We start from the raw sequence: 19,357 nt of genomic DNA on the forward strand, positions 1-19,357 counted from the left end.
GTATTCTGGCTTTTCAATATGTTGATTCCTCAGATCTTTAATATCTGCTGGTTTAAAATCCATTCCAGTAAGTATTTGTTATATATCCTGCTGTTGTAATCTGTGCAATAACTATCTGACTAAACTCAGTGTTGAGAAAGTTTTTAGAGTCGATTAATGATCAACTCTTCCAGAAGTAGCTGGACCCACGTTTACATTTTTAATTTAAATAGTGACCCTCCTACAGAAATCAAAATAAAATTGTCTTTTTCTTCCATAAATATGCACTCATATCACATTCAAGCGGGTAAAGCCTAGATAACTAATAGACTAAAATTTCCCCTGTGGTATGAGGCACACAAAATATTGTTTATTATCACGATTGTTAACAGAAAATATTTTCCATAGCATCATGCTATAAATAATTTCTCCCTTCCAATGGACAGTTTGAAAACAAAACAAACAAAATTATGATTCCCAAAGGATTAACAAATTAAATCTTGGCGTGTTTGATAGGAATACTTTTTGCTCCTCAAAGAAAAATGTGTTCTATAAACTTTCAAGATGTATTTTAGTTACTGAGAAAATGCATGATAAACAATTGCAATCTCAGAATAATGCACAATAATTCTGATTAACAGGAGTTACCAAAAGAAAGTGAAATTGGTGGGAGATAGGAGCACTCATTCATTTTTCTTTATATATTTGTACAATATTTAAAAGTTTCCCACAGTGAATGTGAATCACTTTGGTAATTTTATTTTAAACTTAAACCTGGAGGGGGGAACACAGCTGCAGCCTCTGAGAAGTTTAATGCTCAAACAACAAAACTGCACCTTCCCTGACAACATGCTATCATGAATTCACAAATACAACACAATATGTCAAACAGTTACAAAATGTAAATGTTGACTTCAGTTGGAATAAGTGAGTCACAAAATCTATATTAAGCCTTGCACAGATTGAAAGTAAACATCATGTGGCCTTCAGAAGACCTTCTAAAATTCCACAATATTATTTTTAAGTTTTGCATTAGGCAATTGTTTCTTAATCAGAACTACATACACCCATGTGAAGTTTGACATGCTCTCTGTACAGTTATGAGACAACCCTACTTTGAAAGCAAATTACAGAAAGCACAAAACAAGGTGTAACATCACAACTTGATGCGAGGAACTAGCAGATGAACAATTCAACCAAGTGCACAGTTAGGTGTGTATGATTTTCCAGGTTTTGACAACATAAAAAGATGTGCCCTGATGAGCTGGGCCCACTGGACAGTTGAGTAAACAAGTAAGTTGTACAAACCAATTACACCAAAGAGCTGAGCACTAGTGAGGTGTGACATCTATGGAATAGCTGTGCAATCATAGCTTTTATCTGATGTGGGATAATTCCTGATGCACAGTAATGATGAGAGAACTCAGGCTTTCTTTGAATTCAGCTGCTAAGATTGAACACAGTGATTATATTTTAGACCCACATTAACACTCTAGACTATATAGACAGTACTTACTAATTTTACTTGCTATATGAAAGAAATATAAATGAAGTAGCTCAGGTTCTCTTGTAAAAGTGGCAAAAGGTGAAACTTAAAAAATGTAATGTGCATTATGCAAATTAGCATTTCAAACTCCCCAAACTCAAACTATCCCACCTATCTAACAATGTCAAAAACTAGCATGACCACTGAATATGTCCACGGCTTAGTCAGATCTATAAGGATCTCAGCAGAACATTGAAGACATCTGAGTTTGGATCAAAGCCCTCGATACAAGCATGCTCACGAGTTGTATACCTATGTAGCAAGTAATAGAAGCCTCATACAAGTGCATTAAGAATCACAAACATAGTAATGGAATCTGATAGATATAAAAAGATTCAGGGAGTTTCACTTCTAAAAATGACAGACTAGATAATTCAGACCAATCCTTCCACTGAAAATAACTTAAATAGCAAGAAATAATACTTTAAATATCTGTTTTAAGGCATTGGAAAGCTAAAGAGATAAAGACATATGAGACCAAGATGCAAGAGAATAAAGAAACCCAAAGAGGTCAGTCTATCATTTCTCTCTCAAATATCAGCCTATTTCAGAAAAGGCAGCAGAGACACTGAGAAGCTGAATAGTTTTTCAACAGATGCATAGGGTTAAAGAGGAAAAACAAGCTGAGAGCCCTTCTCAGGAAGGGGGTCCCTGGTTAAACTTCTCCATCCCCACATCCCAGACTGTGGAATGGAATCTTGAAGGACTATACACTAGCAGGAAGGATGAATCAGAAATAGTTGAAACCTGGCACTAAAGTTTAACACTGAAATATCTCAACAATAAATGATAAGGTAATTCATGAGTGCTATGGCCCCTAATCTAATCTGTAACCAAAAGGAAACATGTCCTTTCATACATAATAATTATCAAATTATCTATGCAAGTTTACTTTGAAGAGAATGAAATAGTTTCTGTCATCAAAAATAACTAGACAATCAAAAGTAAACAGAAGGCAAAAACAATGTGATCAAAATCCCAGGAAAATAAGACATAATAGAAACAGACCTATAGAAGATCTAGATGATGGAGTTATGAGACACAGATACACAGTTTGAGGATTAGAACTACGAAGTAAAAAGAAATAAAAATTCTAGAAACGAAATATGTAATAACTGAAAATAAAAATCAGTGGGTGGTTTTAATAGATTTGATTCAGCTGAAGAAAGGAACTAAATGAAAGGTCAGAAGAAAACATTCCAAATGAAGAATGGAGAAACAAATTTTAAAAATTATAAAAATGGGGCTTCCCTGGTGGCACAGTGGTTGAGAGTCCGCCTGCCGATGCAGGGGACACGGGTTCGTGCCCCAGTCTGGGAAGATCCCACATGCCGCGGAGCGGCTGGGCCCTTGAGCCATGGCCGCTGAGCCTGTGCGTCCGGAGCCTGTGCTCCGCAACGGGAGAGGCCACAACAGTGAGAGGCCCGCGTACCGCAAAAAAAAAAATATATATATATATATAAAAATGAACATAGAAAGGATCTGTCACCAAAAGACCCACTCTAAATAAAATTCTAAATGGAAGTCTATCAGGTATATGCAGATTCACTCTAAAGGAAATTTTACAGTATGTTCCTAAGGCATACATGGAATCTCAGAGATGTAGAAAGGAATAAAGAACATACAAAGAAATGCAAAACAAAGAAGAATAAATATAAGGGTAAATCTAAATGAACAATTACTGTATAAAATAATAATAGTGATGTCTTGTGTGGCTCGATTAAACATAGAATTAAAATACATGATAGAGGGCCTTCCCTGGTGGTGCAGTGGTTGAGAGTCCGCCTGCCGATGCAGGGGACGTGGGTTCGTGCCCCGGCCCGGGAAGATCCCACGTGCCGTGGACCAGCAGGCCCGTGAGCCATGGCCGCTGAGCCTGTGCGTCCGGAGCCTGTGCTCCGCAACAGGAGAGGCCACAATAGTGAGAGGCCCACGTACCACAAAAAAAAAAAAAAAAAAAAAATACATGATAGTAAAAGAAAAGTGGAGAATGAGGTTAATGGAGTTAGAGTTTCTTAGATCCCTGCACTTGCTAGGAAGAGTTTAAAGTGCTAATTTATACTAGATTTAATAAATCAAGGATGCATATTCTAATCCTTACATTAGCCATAAAAAGAATAAAAAAATAAGGTACAATTAGCAAGATAATAAATATGAAAAATGGAAAAATGAAAACTAATAAATCCAAAGGACGGAAGAAAAAATTTAAAAAACAACAGAGGTGGAACCAGTAGAAAGCAAATAGTTAAGATGGTAGATTTATACAAACTAAATCAATATTTACATTAAATGTAATAGGGTAGATCTTCCAAATGAAAAACAAGGATAATTATATTTTTTAAATGTTAAATGATACTCTATAAAATAGCATAAAAATATCAACTCCAAGGCATAAATCTTATAAACAATGTATTAAATAGAAGACCTCTGGATAAAAAACTATAAAAAATTATTGGAGGGATTTGCTATGTTCATAATTGGAAAACTCAATATGTAAATAGTTGTATTCTCTCCAAGTTGACCTACAGAAACAATGTAATCCAGTCAAGATCCCAGCAGGCTTTTAAACAATTTCATATTGATTCTAAAATGTAAACAGAAATGCAAAGAGTAAAAAACAAACAAGACAAGCTTGAAAAACAAAGTAAAAGGACTTACTCTACCATATTACAACTTATCAGAAAGCAACAGTAATCAAGACAGTGTGATATGAGCACTGGGATAGATGTATTAACTAGATGACTGAACGAAGAGTCCAGTAACAGATGCCCGCACATATGAACATCTGATTTATGACCAAGACAGGACTGTAAAGTAGTGGAGAAAGGGTGGTAAATGAAACTGAATCAATTGGATATCCATATAAAATGTATGACCTCTACTTCACACCAGAAACAAATATCAATTCCAAGTACATACTAGATCTTAATGTGAAAGGTAATACACTATCCTTCTAGAAGATTATATAAGGGAATATTTTGATGATCTTAAGATGGGGAACAATTTCTCAAATAGGTCAAAAAAGCACTAACCACAAAAGAAAAGATGGAAAATGAACTAAATTAAATTTTAACAAAAGGTTCCATTAAGAGAGTTTTAAAAATAAGAAGCAGCAGCTGTAGAATAGGAGATAATATTTGCAATACGGATAACTGACAAAGTGCTTGTATACTAAATATATAAAAACCTCCCACAAATCAATAACAAAAAGACAATCAAGCCAGTAAAAAAAGTGGGCAAAAGAAGCAAACTGGCATTTCAAAAAAGAAAATAGCCAATAGCTGACAAACATATGAAAAGTTGCTCATCATCATTAGTATTCATGAAAATGCCAATAAAACCATGCTGAGATACTGTAAGCACCTAACCTAACATAATGGCTACTAATGAAAGACTAATAATACCAAGTCTTTGAAAAGCAACACAATTTCTCATATGCTGCTAGTAAGAGTGTAAATTAGTGAAGCCACTTTGGACACCTGTTTATCAGTATCTACTAAATTGGAAGGCAGCTAACAATTGCACTCCATGTTACATACCAACAGAAATGCAAACATGTGCACTAAAACAATAAGATTGGTAGCAGTAGATTATGCGTAATAGCCCACAATTTGAAATAATTCAAATACCTATCATAAAATGTTAAAATATATTGCAGTATATCCATACGATGCAATACTAAGGAGCAATAAAAAATGAACAAACTGCAAGTACATGACACATCACCCAGAAATATCACAATCATGATCAGCAAAAGAAGTCACACAAAAAAAATGCCCTACATGGTTCCATTTATATAAAAAGTTCAAAACAGGCAAAATTAATCTATAGGTTTAAAAGTCAAAATAGTGGTCAGAAAAGGAGAAATTAGTGATTGGGAGGGGGAATAGGAGGCTTCTTGTGAACTGGCAATGTTCTATTTCTAGATCTGGGTGGTGGTTTCATGGGTGTGCTCACCTTGTAATAATTCATCAAGCTATATATAATAATACATGTACTTTTCTATAAGTACATTGTACCTCCAAACTTTTTAAATTAAAAATAAGAGAAAATAAGTTGATCTCTTTGAAAATAGAGCATATCCATCTCTTAGCATATGCGGCCAATAAATTCAAACTCCAAAATAAATTCAGCACATCTATGTAAGAAACTGTAAACACAGTAACATCTGTAGAAAAATTACAACTGGAGAAAAATTATTTGCTTTTATTAGGAAACTCTCAATTTTAGTAAAACAAGTTAAGAAAATTCTGCTACTATCCCTTGTCTTACAAAATCAACGTTTTTGTGGTAAATGAATGAATACACATTGCTCCTGAAGTGGATAAGTTTGCAACAGTTTAGTGACAATTTCTAATGATATTTTTCTCCTAAAAAAAGAAAAAGAACAACCTGATGATGCAAAGAAATGGACAATGTATGTACTTCATTTTTTATTTTAATTCCATCAACAATAGTGATTTGATAAAAAGAAATCACTTAATAATGAGTGTCAACAATCTGAGTTTGAGATAATAAAACTCGAGAATTAGGGGTTTTTTTCAATCAACATCACGTCAAACAGAAAACAGAGAGCAAGGAGCTCTTTGCAGCAACGCTGATTACACGCTTCTGTGAGATGACCTGAAAATACTTAATGGGGAGTGCTACAGAGTCACTACCAAAAAATTCTGTATTTCTCAAATATCATTTAATAAAAACCACAATATCACTGAGTCAATAAAATTTAAAATCTCTTTCAAATATTCATAACTCTAAAAATTAATTCTATCTCTAATATACTACCACTATAAATATTTCAAACTTAAATACCTAAAATTCATGAATATTTTATAAGAGGTGCAAGAACATATTTTTAGACAAAATGGCATATACTACCCAAAAAGTTAAAATCTAGTAAACTTCACTATGATTACAACCAGCTCAATCACTCTACCACCTGTGTATGAAATAAAACTTTCTATATATAAAGAGTTCTCACCACTTCTTGTTTTGAGGTTTCATTAAGTTTTTCAGTCAGTCCTTCCAAAGCCCTTTTTGTTTCAGCATCGGACCTAGGCACATAACAAAAAAAGAGTATTTTTAAGTTGGCTATTTGAGAAAATATACATAATTCGTGAAATTTACAACATCATAATATGTTATTATATAATACTCTGCTGCAGTGGTTCTTAGACGTTAGCAAACCTATGAAACACCTGGAGGACTTGTTGCAAACACAGTATCTATCAGTAGATATGCAATGGAGCCCAAGAATGTACATCCCTACAAATTCCTAGGTGATGCTGATACTGACAATCTGGGGACTACACTTTGAGAAACAATGCTATACTAGATCACCTTCAATAAACAAACACACTGCAATATCTCCCATTTTAAATTAAGAAGAATGAAAGAAGTAAGGAGGACAATGATCTCACATCCTCTCCAGGAATTCGTAATCAAATTATATCTGAGTGTGCTGTACAAACTCTGTCCTCACTCATTTATCTCCCATTACCTTTTCCCCATCAAATTAATAACACACATGATAAATAATCAAATCATACAGGAAAACGTATAAAGAAAAGCAAAGCCCTTTCTCTCTCACACTTATCTGGTTCCAACCCCCGCTGGCAACCATGCTCAACTAATACATTCTCAATTCTTTTGCTGGCTACCTCCATCATTTTCAACTCTAGATATTTTCAACTCTGTTTTGAAATATTTAACTCACACTCTTCTTCAATTTCAGATAAATTTATTACTATTTTCAGTTCTTCTATTGGTTACCTGTGTAACTTAATACATTTATACCCATTATGAATTACTCCATCATAGAGAAATAATGCTTTTTGCTTACATTCTATCATGCTCACATTTTAGTCAGCTTCCTAGTTGGATCACTAACTTTCCTGTGCTTTTTTTTTTCTAGAGTTTTCCGTTACCTTTTGGCCTTACACGGGCCTTATTATCACATCATTGATATTTTTCTCCCACATATTACTGAATCATCTACTAAGAATCTACTCCATTCTTCTTGACTACATTCTTCTCAAAGGATACTTACTTCCTGCTCGAATTCAGTGATTACTTTCTGGGCCTGCTATATGGCTATTATGCTGGAAATTACTTTCACTGAAGTCTCGGGTTAGTTTTACTATTTCTTATAACCTGTATCTTCCTTTTTCTTGGTTGCCATTTTATTTTACTCATATGCCCTTAGTAATTTCCTCAGAAAGAAGTTATCTTAAATGGTAGACTTTCTAAGTCTTTAGATCTCTGAGAAAGTCTTTACTTGTACTTCTTTCTTGGCTTTTGTGGTTCCATGTGTTGCTGGATTTCCCATACCTCACTAGCTCTTTCTTCTCAAGCCAGCTCCTCTTTTTATATGACTTCTAAATATTGGAACTCCTGGGCACTCAGCCCTGTCCTTGATGTTCTCCCTACAGTTTCTCTCTAGATATCATCCATTTCCATAGTTCCAATACCACTGCTATATGCTTACCACACTTAAATTTATCTCTCTAATGGAGACTTCTCCTTTGAGTTCCAGAGTAAATATCTGGCTGCGTATTTTACATTCCCACTTGGATGTCTCACTGCCTAACATATCCAAGGCCAAACTCTTAATTTCTATGCCTCACCTACCCCCACCAGTCCTCCATATTTCAGGAAGTGGATTTACCATCTATTCAGTTACTCAAGTCAGAAATCTGAGAGTCATCCTTGGTTTATTCTCTCTTACCCCTCATATCCAATCCATTGCCAAATCCTAGCTCTCTGATCTCAAAATAAACTTGAAACATCCCTGTTCATCTCTCCCTTGCCATAATCCTGGTCAAGCCATCATCTCTCATGCTAATGCAACAGTCTTCTAGTTCGCCCTCCTCTAATCAATTTTTCATATGGCATCCAAAATAGGTAAGTTCTCAGTTAACTTTATATAATCCTTTCTAAAAGTTTGCTTTCTAAAAGTTTACTTATAATAAGTACACTTATTTTTATAAATAATAAGTGTACTCTTAATATTTATTGTATCTTTTGCAATAAATGTCATGAAAAAATTAAAAATTAGTAAGTAAATGAGAATATCAACCTTTCTGAATCATGTCGAAAGTTAAACCTAACAACTTCCTACCCAGAATTTTTATAAACATGAATTAAGAATTGTGGTCTAAGTAAAGCAGAACTGGATCCTAAATCTTCTTCATCCACAAAGTTAATCCACCAAGATTCAGAAGAAAACTGACTCTTATTTTGGCTTTAATAAAATTTCTCTGCCTTACACATGCCCCTAGGTCACACAAACTATTAGCAGATGGTACCAGCCCATGGATCAGAAGACCCAGTCCACCACTGCATGTCCAAATGACCATTTAAACTAGTCAACTAAACCATCCCTGCAACTTCCCCTGTATCTTCCTACAGGACAACTACTTCCTGAAACTCATGTTCCTAATGCTTAATTTATACCCTTCCTTCAAATGTGGAAAAGCTATGTAATAAAGCCATTCCAAGAACATACTGTATTAGAATATTAATGCCATTCTGTTGAGTTTATCAACTTGTCAGAAATAAATACCTAAGTATTAAATTAACTGACTTGCCATTTAAAAGATTAATAACACAGCTCAATAATATAGTTTAAAATTCAGAAATTTAAATGCCTTATTCATATCAGCTATATGTGAAAATGATCTTGAACCACAGTGTACTATAAGTAGTAAAGAGCAGACACTCTGGGGCCTTACTGCCTAGATTTGAATTCTGACTCCAGCACATCCCTCCTTTGATCTCTAACAAGCTCAGTTACTTCATCTCTCTCTGCCCCTGTTTCCACAACAACAAAAAAATGGGGAAAATAATAATTACCACTTCATTAGAACTGTTGTAAGAATTAAACCTAATTCTACCTGACATGAAATAAGTGTTCAATAATATTTATTGGTGGTAGTAGTAATAATGGTAACAGTAAGGTCTTTTATTCTTATTACTAAATTTCCTGCCTTCCTCATACAGAAGCAGATAAGTTATGCAGACTATAGTTGACATTCAGATTTAACATTTACAGCTTTGACTCTTTTTGCTATAGCAACACAAAACTATCATGTGGAATGATTTCATTAGCTCGAGTACGAGTTAGCAAGTGAACCTAGTAAACGAATTTCAATTCACCTTTTTCGTTCCCTAATCATTGCTATATATAGATTATGACTTTTGAGATGGTATAAATGTTTGTTCCTTGAAAAATATGGTCTCTAAATGAAAGTCACCTGTCACCACTGATGATGAAAATGAAGACAGTGAAGAAATCTTAAATAAAGTGATACCTCTTAGGGACTAACCAGAATTAACAAAATTGCAAAAACTGGGCAGACACAAACAACTAGCTTTTGAAGATTTCAACTGAAAGATAAAATGTCAGATTCTACAATGGCTCATGTCCACTGATGAATTCCACATTATGCTTTTATTTGCTCCAATGTCGATCAATGGGTCTCTCTCTCCAATGTATTTGCAAACCTACCTCTTTACTAAGGTCTTGCAACATATCTTTCCATAATGTCAGCATGAAATAAAATGTTCTTAAAAATATGAAATTAATTTGTCTAACACTGAGTCATGATACATTGTAAATTCAAAGGGTTTTGAACTGTTCTATGAATATACTTTAAAATACTAGTATAAAAACATAGCACATTTTTTTTTGGAAATTCATGTAAACATGTCAATTATAGAACCTATTTTATTCTTCTAATAATTCATCCCTCAACAAAAATCATATTCAGCTTTTACCGGCTTCTTCTGGTAAGTTCCCGGTTGAAATCATCTCCAAGGCGAACTTGTTCACTGCTGAGGTCTCGGAGGGACTGATGAAAAGCATGAAACTAATAAAAGCAAAACAAAGTTATCCATTTAGGATTCTGTTGAATTCTTCCATGAAGATTCACTGAGGGTAAGAATAAGAACTTGCTCTTTGCAATAATACCCATATTTTATAATGTTATCAAGACCTAATAAAATTTTTTCTCTCGAAGAAAAGTTTTTAAAACTATATGTAACATTAACCATTACATCCGCTATAGTGCAGTATTTCACTCTTTATAGATACTCTCGAAAAGAGGTCTGGAAACTTTTCTGTAAACAGTACAACAGCATATATTTCAGGCTTTCAGGTTCTATGGCCCGTGTCATAATTACTCAACTCTGCCATTATAGCACAAAAGTAGCCATAATCAAATGAGCATGGCTGTGTTACAGAACTTTATTCAACTAGACCACATGCCTCAGCATGCCACCCCATGCTGCCAAGAAACACTTGCCCACATGCATGAGGAACCATGAACAAGAATGTATGGAGCAGCATTGTTCATGATGAGAACACTAAAAACAAACCAAAGTCCATTAAGAATGAAATGGAGATAAATGGCAATATATTCCTCCAGCGGAGTATCACACAGCAGTGAAAATGAAATGATCAAACCTACCTACACTCCAAAAACAAAACATTAAATGGAAAAGGAAAGTTACAAAATACACACTGCATTATTCCATCTATATAAAGTTTAACACAGGCAATACTAAGCAAGATATAAGCAGTAAAAATATTTTTAAAAATCAAGAGAATGATTAACATAGAAGTCAAAATGGTTGATAGCCCTTGGGGAAAGGAGGAGTGTAAAAGAGGTTTGGGGTGTATTATAAACCTCTATTTCTTGGTCTGGGTTGTAGTTACATGGATTTTTCATATTGTTGTACTTTTAATGGTAAATATGTAAATGTGTATGCTATACATGTATGTGTAGGCTACAATTTATAATAAAAAACTAAGTTATACAGACTTGCAGAAATAACAAATTGATTCATTTCAACAAATTCACATTGTGCAACTAACCAGTGCCAGCAACTGTGCTGGGAAACAAGTGTCATGGGAGACAGATATGTAAACAGAACCACAAGTGCTGCACTGGGGCATTAAGAAAGTACACAGTCATATGGAGCTAAAGGTCGTCATAAGAAATGGACTAAAACAAGGAAGAACAATTAAAAAGAAAGGAGCGGAGGTAATACAGCAGATGAACAACAGACCATTCACTTAGGTTTTACCATGATGATTTTCCAGTTTTGCAAAACAGAATCCTAGGTCTCATCTTTGACACCACCTTTTCACTTCATTCCCACCCTCCCCAAATGGTTATCTGATCTTCAAGACCTTTCATTTTATCCAACAAATAGTTTTTAAATCTACCACTTTCTCTACAACTCCATTTATCCTAATCCAAATGGCCATCAGCTCACACCCAGAACACAGCAATATCCTTCTAATTGGTTTACCCACACTGACTCCATTTTCTACACTAGAGCCAGAGTGATCTTTTCAAAGTAATTGTCACCTTCTTACATGGCTGTGCATGGTCTCAGGGTTTCACACTTCTTTAGCCACATGGCCTTCTTTAAATTACTCATAGGTGCTATCTTCCTTCCTGCCAAGGTATTTGTTCTACCTCAAATGACTCTTACTCAACTTTCGGATCTCAGCTCAATCAGCCTTTCTTTGGGAAGCCTTCCCTAACTGTGGCAGGTCCCTCTATAAACACTCCTATAGCCCTATGCTTCCTTCCGTTAGAGCATGCATCTCGGCTCATAATTATGGGTGTATTTACATACTTTTTGATTAGTATCTAGCTCCCCCTCTAAATTGTAAGCTCCGTGAAAAGGCAAGGTTTTTGCTCATCACTGTTTCCAAGCACAAGCACTGTCCCAGGACAAAGGCACTAAATAAATAAAATGAAAGAGTAAGTAATATTAGGATATTGTTCTCTGCTCTAGGTTTTATCACATAATCCACACTAGCAAGTTGCACCTACCAAAAAATAACACTGTCAAGGAAAAGTTTCTACAAGGCGTCTTCTAATGCACTTGGTTCTGTTATCTCTTTATCTTATGTTATAATAAGGGAAAGGTACAGAGGAGTATCCTAACAAACTCTGAGTCCTCAATCTTAAAACTACCAAAACAAAGATGTCAAAGTTTGCAACATCTCCTAGTCCTTATCTAATTAATTTAGCTACCCAAAGCAATAACAAAAAAATTTTTTTTCAGCTCTTGCATAGAAGTTTAAAGAAGCATGAGAAGAAATATAGCTATAGAACTAATACCTTCAAAAGCTTTAGTGAATACATAGGAAAAGCCTAGAATTCCTGCTTAATACAAAGTGGCTCCATCAATGATTCAACAATCAGAAAAACACTAATGGAAAAATCAATAGGTTAACCACACAAAGACTAACTTGTTCATACTAAACTAAACTTAGCAAAATAGAAACTAGCTGACTTAGCAGAGCTTGGAAAAGAGCGAGCCATCTGAGCAAGGAAACAAAACATGTCCAGCTAAACTCACTCTTAAATGTTCTACAAAATATAATAATCCTCCATAACAAAATTCAAAATAAATGTATGATGATCAATACATTGAAAATAAAATACTTTACTTGGTTTAAAAAAAATCATTACAAAGTTAGTGATGATCAAACTCTCAGTTAAAATACAGCCATAAAATTCAAGTGTTAGTGATTTAAATAGAAATGCAAGGAACCAGACTACAGAATGGGTACAAAATACCTGGCCCATGTCATCAGTCTCCCGAACAAATCGGACACCAGTTCTGGACCTATTTCGTTTAATACCCTGTTGATCCCCATAGTCCTTCAGAGGTGAGGTAGGTGGAAAACGGTGGCTCTCTTTACAGAAGAAAGAAAAGGGAAAGGATTAAAAACACCACATGAGAAGAAACGATCTAAAATTTTACTCAGGAAATACACAGAAGACATGGATATACACATGTGCCCTCAGCCTGGATTATTTCCCACAGACAATCACAAACAAATATCTTGCTGTGGCCATAAAATTCCACAAAACTGGCACTTATCTTGCTCTTAAAGCAGGTAAAATGAACAACTGAAGTAACCTGGAACTAGAACACATCAAAAATTCTAATTGGCTGTACTTTTCAAAGAAGCAATATAGTATTTTCTCTTACATAAAAATAGTAAGTTGCTAAAAAAAAATAACTTTTATGACTCCCTAAAATAATACTAATAAAACAGAATTTTTCAAATAACAAACTATCTAAAATCTGAATGGTGTTTAAAAATCAGTATAAATTAAACTACATAAAGAAAAATAGCTGATTGTGATCTTTAATCATTATTATCATGACCAATAATGATATTAACAACACAAGCTACTAATGTTCACTCTGTCTAAATCGCCTCTCTTCACTGCAGACTTTTCTAAGTCTCTTCTATTCAAACATGAACCTCAGTGCTGCAGGAAAGTATAATTATATGCAAACTAAGTGTTATCACCTTTTATGTAGCCATTGGAATCGAGCTGCACACCAAGGATAAAATTCCCCTGTTATTAACAAGTGTCACAGGATATTTCATAATGAGACTTTTGAAAAACTATGAACCTAGGACAAGACTTCTAATCCAGAAAGTACACCACACAGTAAATCCTATTTGTGTGTGTGTTTTGACTGGAGGCAGACAATTAAATAAGGTTCTGTCAGGTGAAGCTCTACATGGTTCACAGAGCCTGAGAAGAAAAACGTAACAGACTCAGCATATCAAAGTCCCGTTGAACATACTTCAAAATACTCTAAAACCCCGACTGCATCTTCTAACACCTTATTTGTATGATTTTATGTATGGGTTATATTTGTCTAAATACTACATGTATTCAATATGTACTTCAGGAATATTTTTAAGACAAAGAAAAGGTTTTCAGAACATCTGAAGAGTTTACCTGTCACAGTGCCACCATCGAGGTCACTTGTACTCAGACTTGTAACAGAAATACTTCTCCCTCCTGAGTTTCTCAGTAACCGTTGACTCCTCAGTTGGCCTATTGATTGCTCCAAGCTTTCTTTTAACTAAATTAAAGGATACAATGAAGGGAGATTTATTCTCTTTAAAAAACTTCCAGATACAAATAGCCTAGAGATTTTAAAGCTATTTATGAACTATCTGGGTTCCCAAAGAGAATTTATATCAGAGAAAATTTTGAACTAAGTTATGTTAATAGAAATATAAAAATAGTAAACATAAATATTTTAAGACCCAATTCTAACATCTGGTTTTAAATAGCATCTGTCACTACCTATTCCATCTTTCTATTAGCATCAGATTGATGTGCCACCCATGTTTAGAAACATAACAAGGCCAACACATCTGAAAAAGAGAAAGCCTTCCTCCCTTCTAAACATTCCTTCAGAAACCTCAGATCTATAATAAACAGGAAAATGAACAGCTGTCACAGTGACTTATGCTTTGAAAAAAAAGTGCACCGCCCAATTCTGTATCAGAGTATCTTTCATTCATTCAAAGATTTCAAATTCTGGAAAACCATGTGGTCAGATGTTGAACTGTTAGTACAAACTGGGATCACAGCTGTCCAAATGCTCTCTTCAGGTTATTAGGGAGTTAGCCACCAGGGAATATAAGACAACATCTTTTAAGACCTAAAGAGCTACAATAAATAAAATCACGCTTAATACTGAGAATATCATCCAGAGCTGTACAGAACTATCGACCTGAAAAGAGGATTCAACTAAAACCCAAAGGAACAAAGAGTAAAACTTAGGAAAATCCACATACCCTGAGTTGCTGAGAAACTTCTGGTCTAGACATTTTAGCCATGGATGAATAAAAAATAATATTAATAAAAATAATGTATGGATCCAGAAAACAAGTCATCTATAACTCTTTAAAGAGAATGTCAAAACAAAACAATTGATTGAAAAGAGAAGGCTTCCTAAATTCAGCCAGAATTAAAAGGTAGAACACCACTTATGGAGGGAATAAGTTGGTTTCCTTGGGGAACTGTGCAGAAAGAGAGTAGCTTCAACTGAAGGAAGAGCACAGCTGAAACAGAATATGAGTCACAAATGAGCAAATCCTTTTTCACTTTGGTTGTTTGGACTTAGCTGTTCTGGAGAACCAAGGTTAAAATAGTCTGGATTAAAAGAAGTAGAGTTAGAATTTCAACAATTTATCTCTATTACCACTCTCATTTCTGAAAAAAGAAAGAAAGAAAGAAAGAAAAAGCTAATATTTCCATACCCTCTGTTTTCTGCTTCTCTAAACTGGCATATGTACAATACCATCCTGCCTTGAGTGTTCACCAGCTGTAGAACCTAGACTATCAATCCAGGAAACATACAGTGAGGCCTGGGAGAACTAAGGTCTACCTGGAGAGTAATTTATACACAAGTAAAATAAAACACTATGTTTAACATGTAAGTAGTCAAGAGGTCTTACACAGTGAACACAAAATAGCATATCAGTAATCTATGACAAAGAGTCAGAATAAAATTGTACAATGTTAAAATTAAAAAGCTCAAATCCAAACTGTAACATGAAAAAAAGGACTAGAAAAGTAAAATGACTTTAGATCACACAAATTAGTGACAGAACCAGCTCTATTAACTTTTCCTGTGTTTATTATTTGCATCTTTCAAGTTAAGCCTGATGTCAGCATCCCTTTTTTTCATAGTTTTTTTTTTTTAATTGAAGTAAAGTTGATTATCCTTTTGGAAGTAAAGTCAGCTCACATTTCTAATTATTGCTTCTTTTTGAAGGTAATTTGTCCCTTACAGCTCTGGCTCTGTTTAAGATTTTCTCTTTGACTTTGAGTGTCAATGGTTTTACAATGATATGACTATGTACAGCTTTACTTGTAGTTATCCCATTTCTGACCCATAGAGATCATGGAATCTGTAGCTTAATCTCTTTCATGTGTTGTAAATTTTCAGCCACATCTCTTCATTCTTTCTGCTTCATTCTTTGTTTCCTCTCCTGGAAATCCAGTTGGATTTAAGTTTTATCTTTTTTACCAAATCCCATGGGTCATTTACGCTCTTTTCTGTATTGTTCATCCTTTTGTTCCTCCGTTCTTCTTTTTGGATATATTATGCTGACCTATCTCTCAATTTATTAATTCTCTCTTCAACTGTATACAAGCTGTTACTTAATCCATCTGCTGATGGTTTTTTCTGATTTATTTGTTTATCTTAGTTATATTTTTCAGTTTCTGTAATTTTTGTTTTTTCTTTGTTTGGTTTTTTTAGAGTTTTCAATTCTTTGTCAAAATTCTCAATCTTTTAATTTCTTGAACAGGTTGATCATAGTTATTTTGTAATCTCCTACTTGTTTCTGTTGTCTGTTTTTTCCCTTGGTTTTCAGTCAACTCTTTATTTTCTTATGCCTGAGTATTTTTTTATCATGTGATAGACATAGTATATGAAAACTGTAGAGTTATTTAAAGCTCTGGATGATGACATCTTCCTTCAGAAGGGATTTGGGTTTGCTTCTATGAGGAAGTCAGGCTAGGGTCACTAGGAAACCCAATGTACCTTAATTCATTAGAACTGAGATGATTCAAAGCTGGGCTTCTGTCCCCATCAGCACTGGTCAATTTTCAATTTATCACTGCTCTTATTTTCAATTCACCATTTTTCCTAGGCTATCACCCTTTGGGGTCTCAATCAAAGGCTGGAGGGTTCCTGAACTCCAATTTTGGTCTCTCTAGCCTCTTTGAGTCTACAGATAGCTCTAATCTTATCTGCTTCTAAGCCACCTCTTTTGAAATCAGCTACTGCCTTGACAGAAAAAGAGTCCCAAATGTAGGGCTCTTCCTTCTGGACTTCTAGTTTTGCCAGATTTTGACTATAAAATTCCTCACTGGCTTGGTAGTTCTCTGATGGTTTCATAATATTGTTTTTTACATTTTTTTCACCTTTCCAGTTGATCTGAGTGGGAGAGTTGATCCAAAATAATCTTATCTACCAATGCCAGAAGCAGAACTTGCCAGCATCCTTTTTATGTGGGCTTATTTGCTAACAAATCCTGAGCTGTAACTAAAAGCTGATTAAGAAGATGAATTTTCACACACACATGCACACACACAATATCACTGCTAACAACAACAAAAAACTCACCATAGAACATATGGGAAAATATTGCAGAACAACAGAAATGATACATTACCCCCAAAATCTAGGAGGAATAACAGATGTTGGAAAATCGATCATTTCAGAAATAAGATAAAAAGTTAGACAAACTATTTGGCAACCTCATTTTAAAACTCTCAAAAGATATATCATAAGCCATTGAACAGATGAACAGGCTAATACATAAAGACCAAAAAAATGAACTGTAAAAGGTAAATGAGTGAGATAAAGATTTATTTTAATCACTCCTACAAACATCATGGCAAAAACAGATCCTCCACCTAAGATACAAAACTAAACATGTAATAAAATTAGAACCTACACTTAAAGTAGCAATAATACAACAGACATGGCACAAAATCTAGTCATGATGTACAAAACCAATTTGATAACTCCTAAAATACAAAAACCAAAAGATAAAAAGATATAAAATTTGTTTTAAACTCTTTAGGATTATAACTTCTAATTAGGTGCAAAGGCAAACCAAACTCGAAATTACATAAAAACAAAACAACACTAATAAAATTCAATTTAATATTAATTTATAATACTATGATGGATAATGCTATTTTGCTGAAACTAAATCAGTGTTCCACACAGACTGTGGTACTGACTGCAATGGTGCAGTCTCTAAGTTTATCATGAATACTTCACCACATACCAAGTGTTGATTCCGTTTCCCCTACTTTCCCCTATATAAACTACCGCAAAACCAGCATCATGGAACATGTTATGACATATTTTCACCTCAACTTGATATAAATGTACCATTTACATATTAGGTCTATTCTTTTATCTCTGTTCATTTGACATTAGACTAAAACAAATGAAGCATTACTATAATATACCAGTAAGAATAAAATTAAACTTGGGCACTGAAATTGAATGGCAATACTTGTTTGCAAGGTAGTTTATCCAAATTGTTAAGACATGCTTTTAAACATAGAAGTCAAGTGGGAAATCTCTCTATAGCCAAAGATGAAATAATTTGGGCATTGATAAAAATATTAACTACAATGGAATAAAGCAGTTCAAATATGAATAAATCTGTGAGTTAATGATACTCAAGGAGAAAAAAAATAGTCACTGGTCACCAGCAGAGAATGCTAGGGAAATAACTCATTATTTTGGAAACTAGTAAATAAATTAAAAAAATTTTAAACCGTATAAGCTTTTAGATTAACATTAACATAGCAAATTTTAAAATCCTCATAGAGATCTCTGAAAGCCCTGTGACATCTCTATTTGAAAGTCTGATTTGAGACAAAATATAAGTCAAGCTTAGAGAATCGAAAAATACATACAACTCAGAAAAACGGACTATACTGCACACCAAATCTATGAAAAGAGATCATCCAGGCAGCAATGGGTACTCCATATAAGAAGTATGATCATTAAAAACATCATGATTGGGCCTTCCCTGGTGGCGCAGTGGTTGAGAGTCCGCCTGCCAATGCAGGGGACACGGGTTCGTGCCCCGGTCCGGGAAGATCCCACATGCCACAGAGCGGCTGGGCCCGTGAGCCATGGCCGCTGAGCCTGCGTGCCCGGAGCCTGTGCTCCACAACGGGAGAGGCCACAACAGTGAGAGGCCCGCATATTGCAAAAAAAAACACATCATGATTCACAAGGACCAGAGGAAAGCCTAGCAGTACTTTCTTCAGTTCTACTCCTTTTGTTTCTGTTCCTGTTGACATTTCTCACACCCTAATATGTTATTTTGAGGATGAAATAAGATAATGTATGTAAAATAATTAGAGCAATGCCTAAGGAAGATTAGTTTGTTGAGTAAATGGTAGTTTTTACTGTGATGACTACAGACAATGAATATAAGAG

At 34.6% G+C, this 19,357-nt stretch overlaps 1 protein-coding gene across 4 annotated transcripts in view; it reads right to left on the bottom strand.

Annotated features, from left to right (window-relative positions):
• CEP128 (centrosomal protein 128) overlaps window positions 1-19,357 on the bottom strand; it is a 423,783-nt gene that overhangs the window by 367,517 nt on the left and 36,909 nt on the right. For all 4 annotated transcript variants that reach the window (XM_081227258.1, XM_081227257.1, XM_081227259.1 and 1 more), the window contains 4 exons: window positions 14,317-14,443; window positions 13,129-13,247; window positions 10,304-10,395; window positions 6,507-6,579 (listed from right to left, as the gene is read on the bottom strand). In XM_081227258.1, the coding sequence (XP_081083384.1) occupies window positions 6,507-6,579; window positions 10,304-10,395; window positions 13,129-13,247; window positions 14,317-14,443 (411 nt within the window). The remainder of the gene's footprint in view (window positions 1-6,506; window positions 6,580-10,303; window positions 10,396-13,128; window positions 13,248-14,316; window positions 14,444-19,357) is intronic.

Source organism: Mesoplodon bidens (genome assembly GCF_964165515.1).
Source record: "Mesoplodon bidens genome assembly, chromosome: 3".
NCBI lineage: Eukaryota > Metazoa > Chordata > Mammalia > Artiodactyla > Ziphiidae > Mesoplodon > Mesoplodon bidens.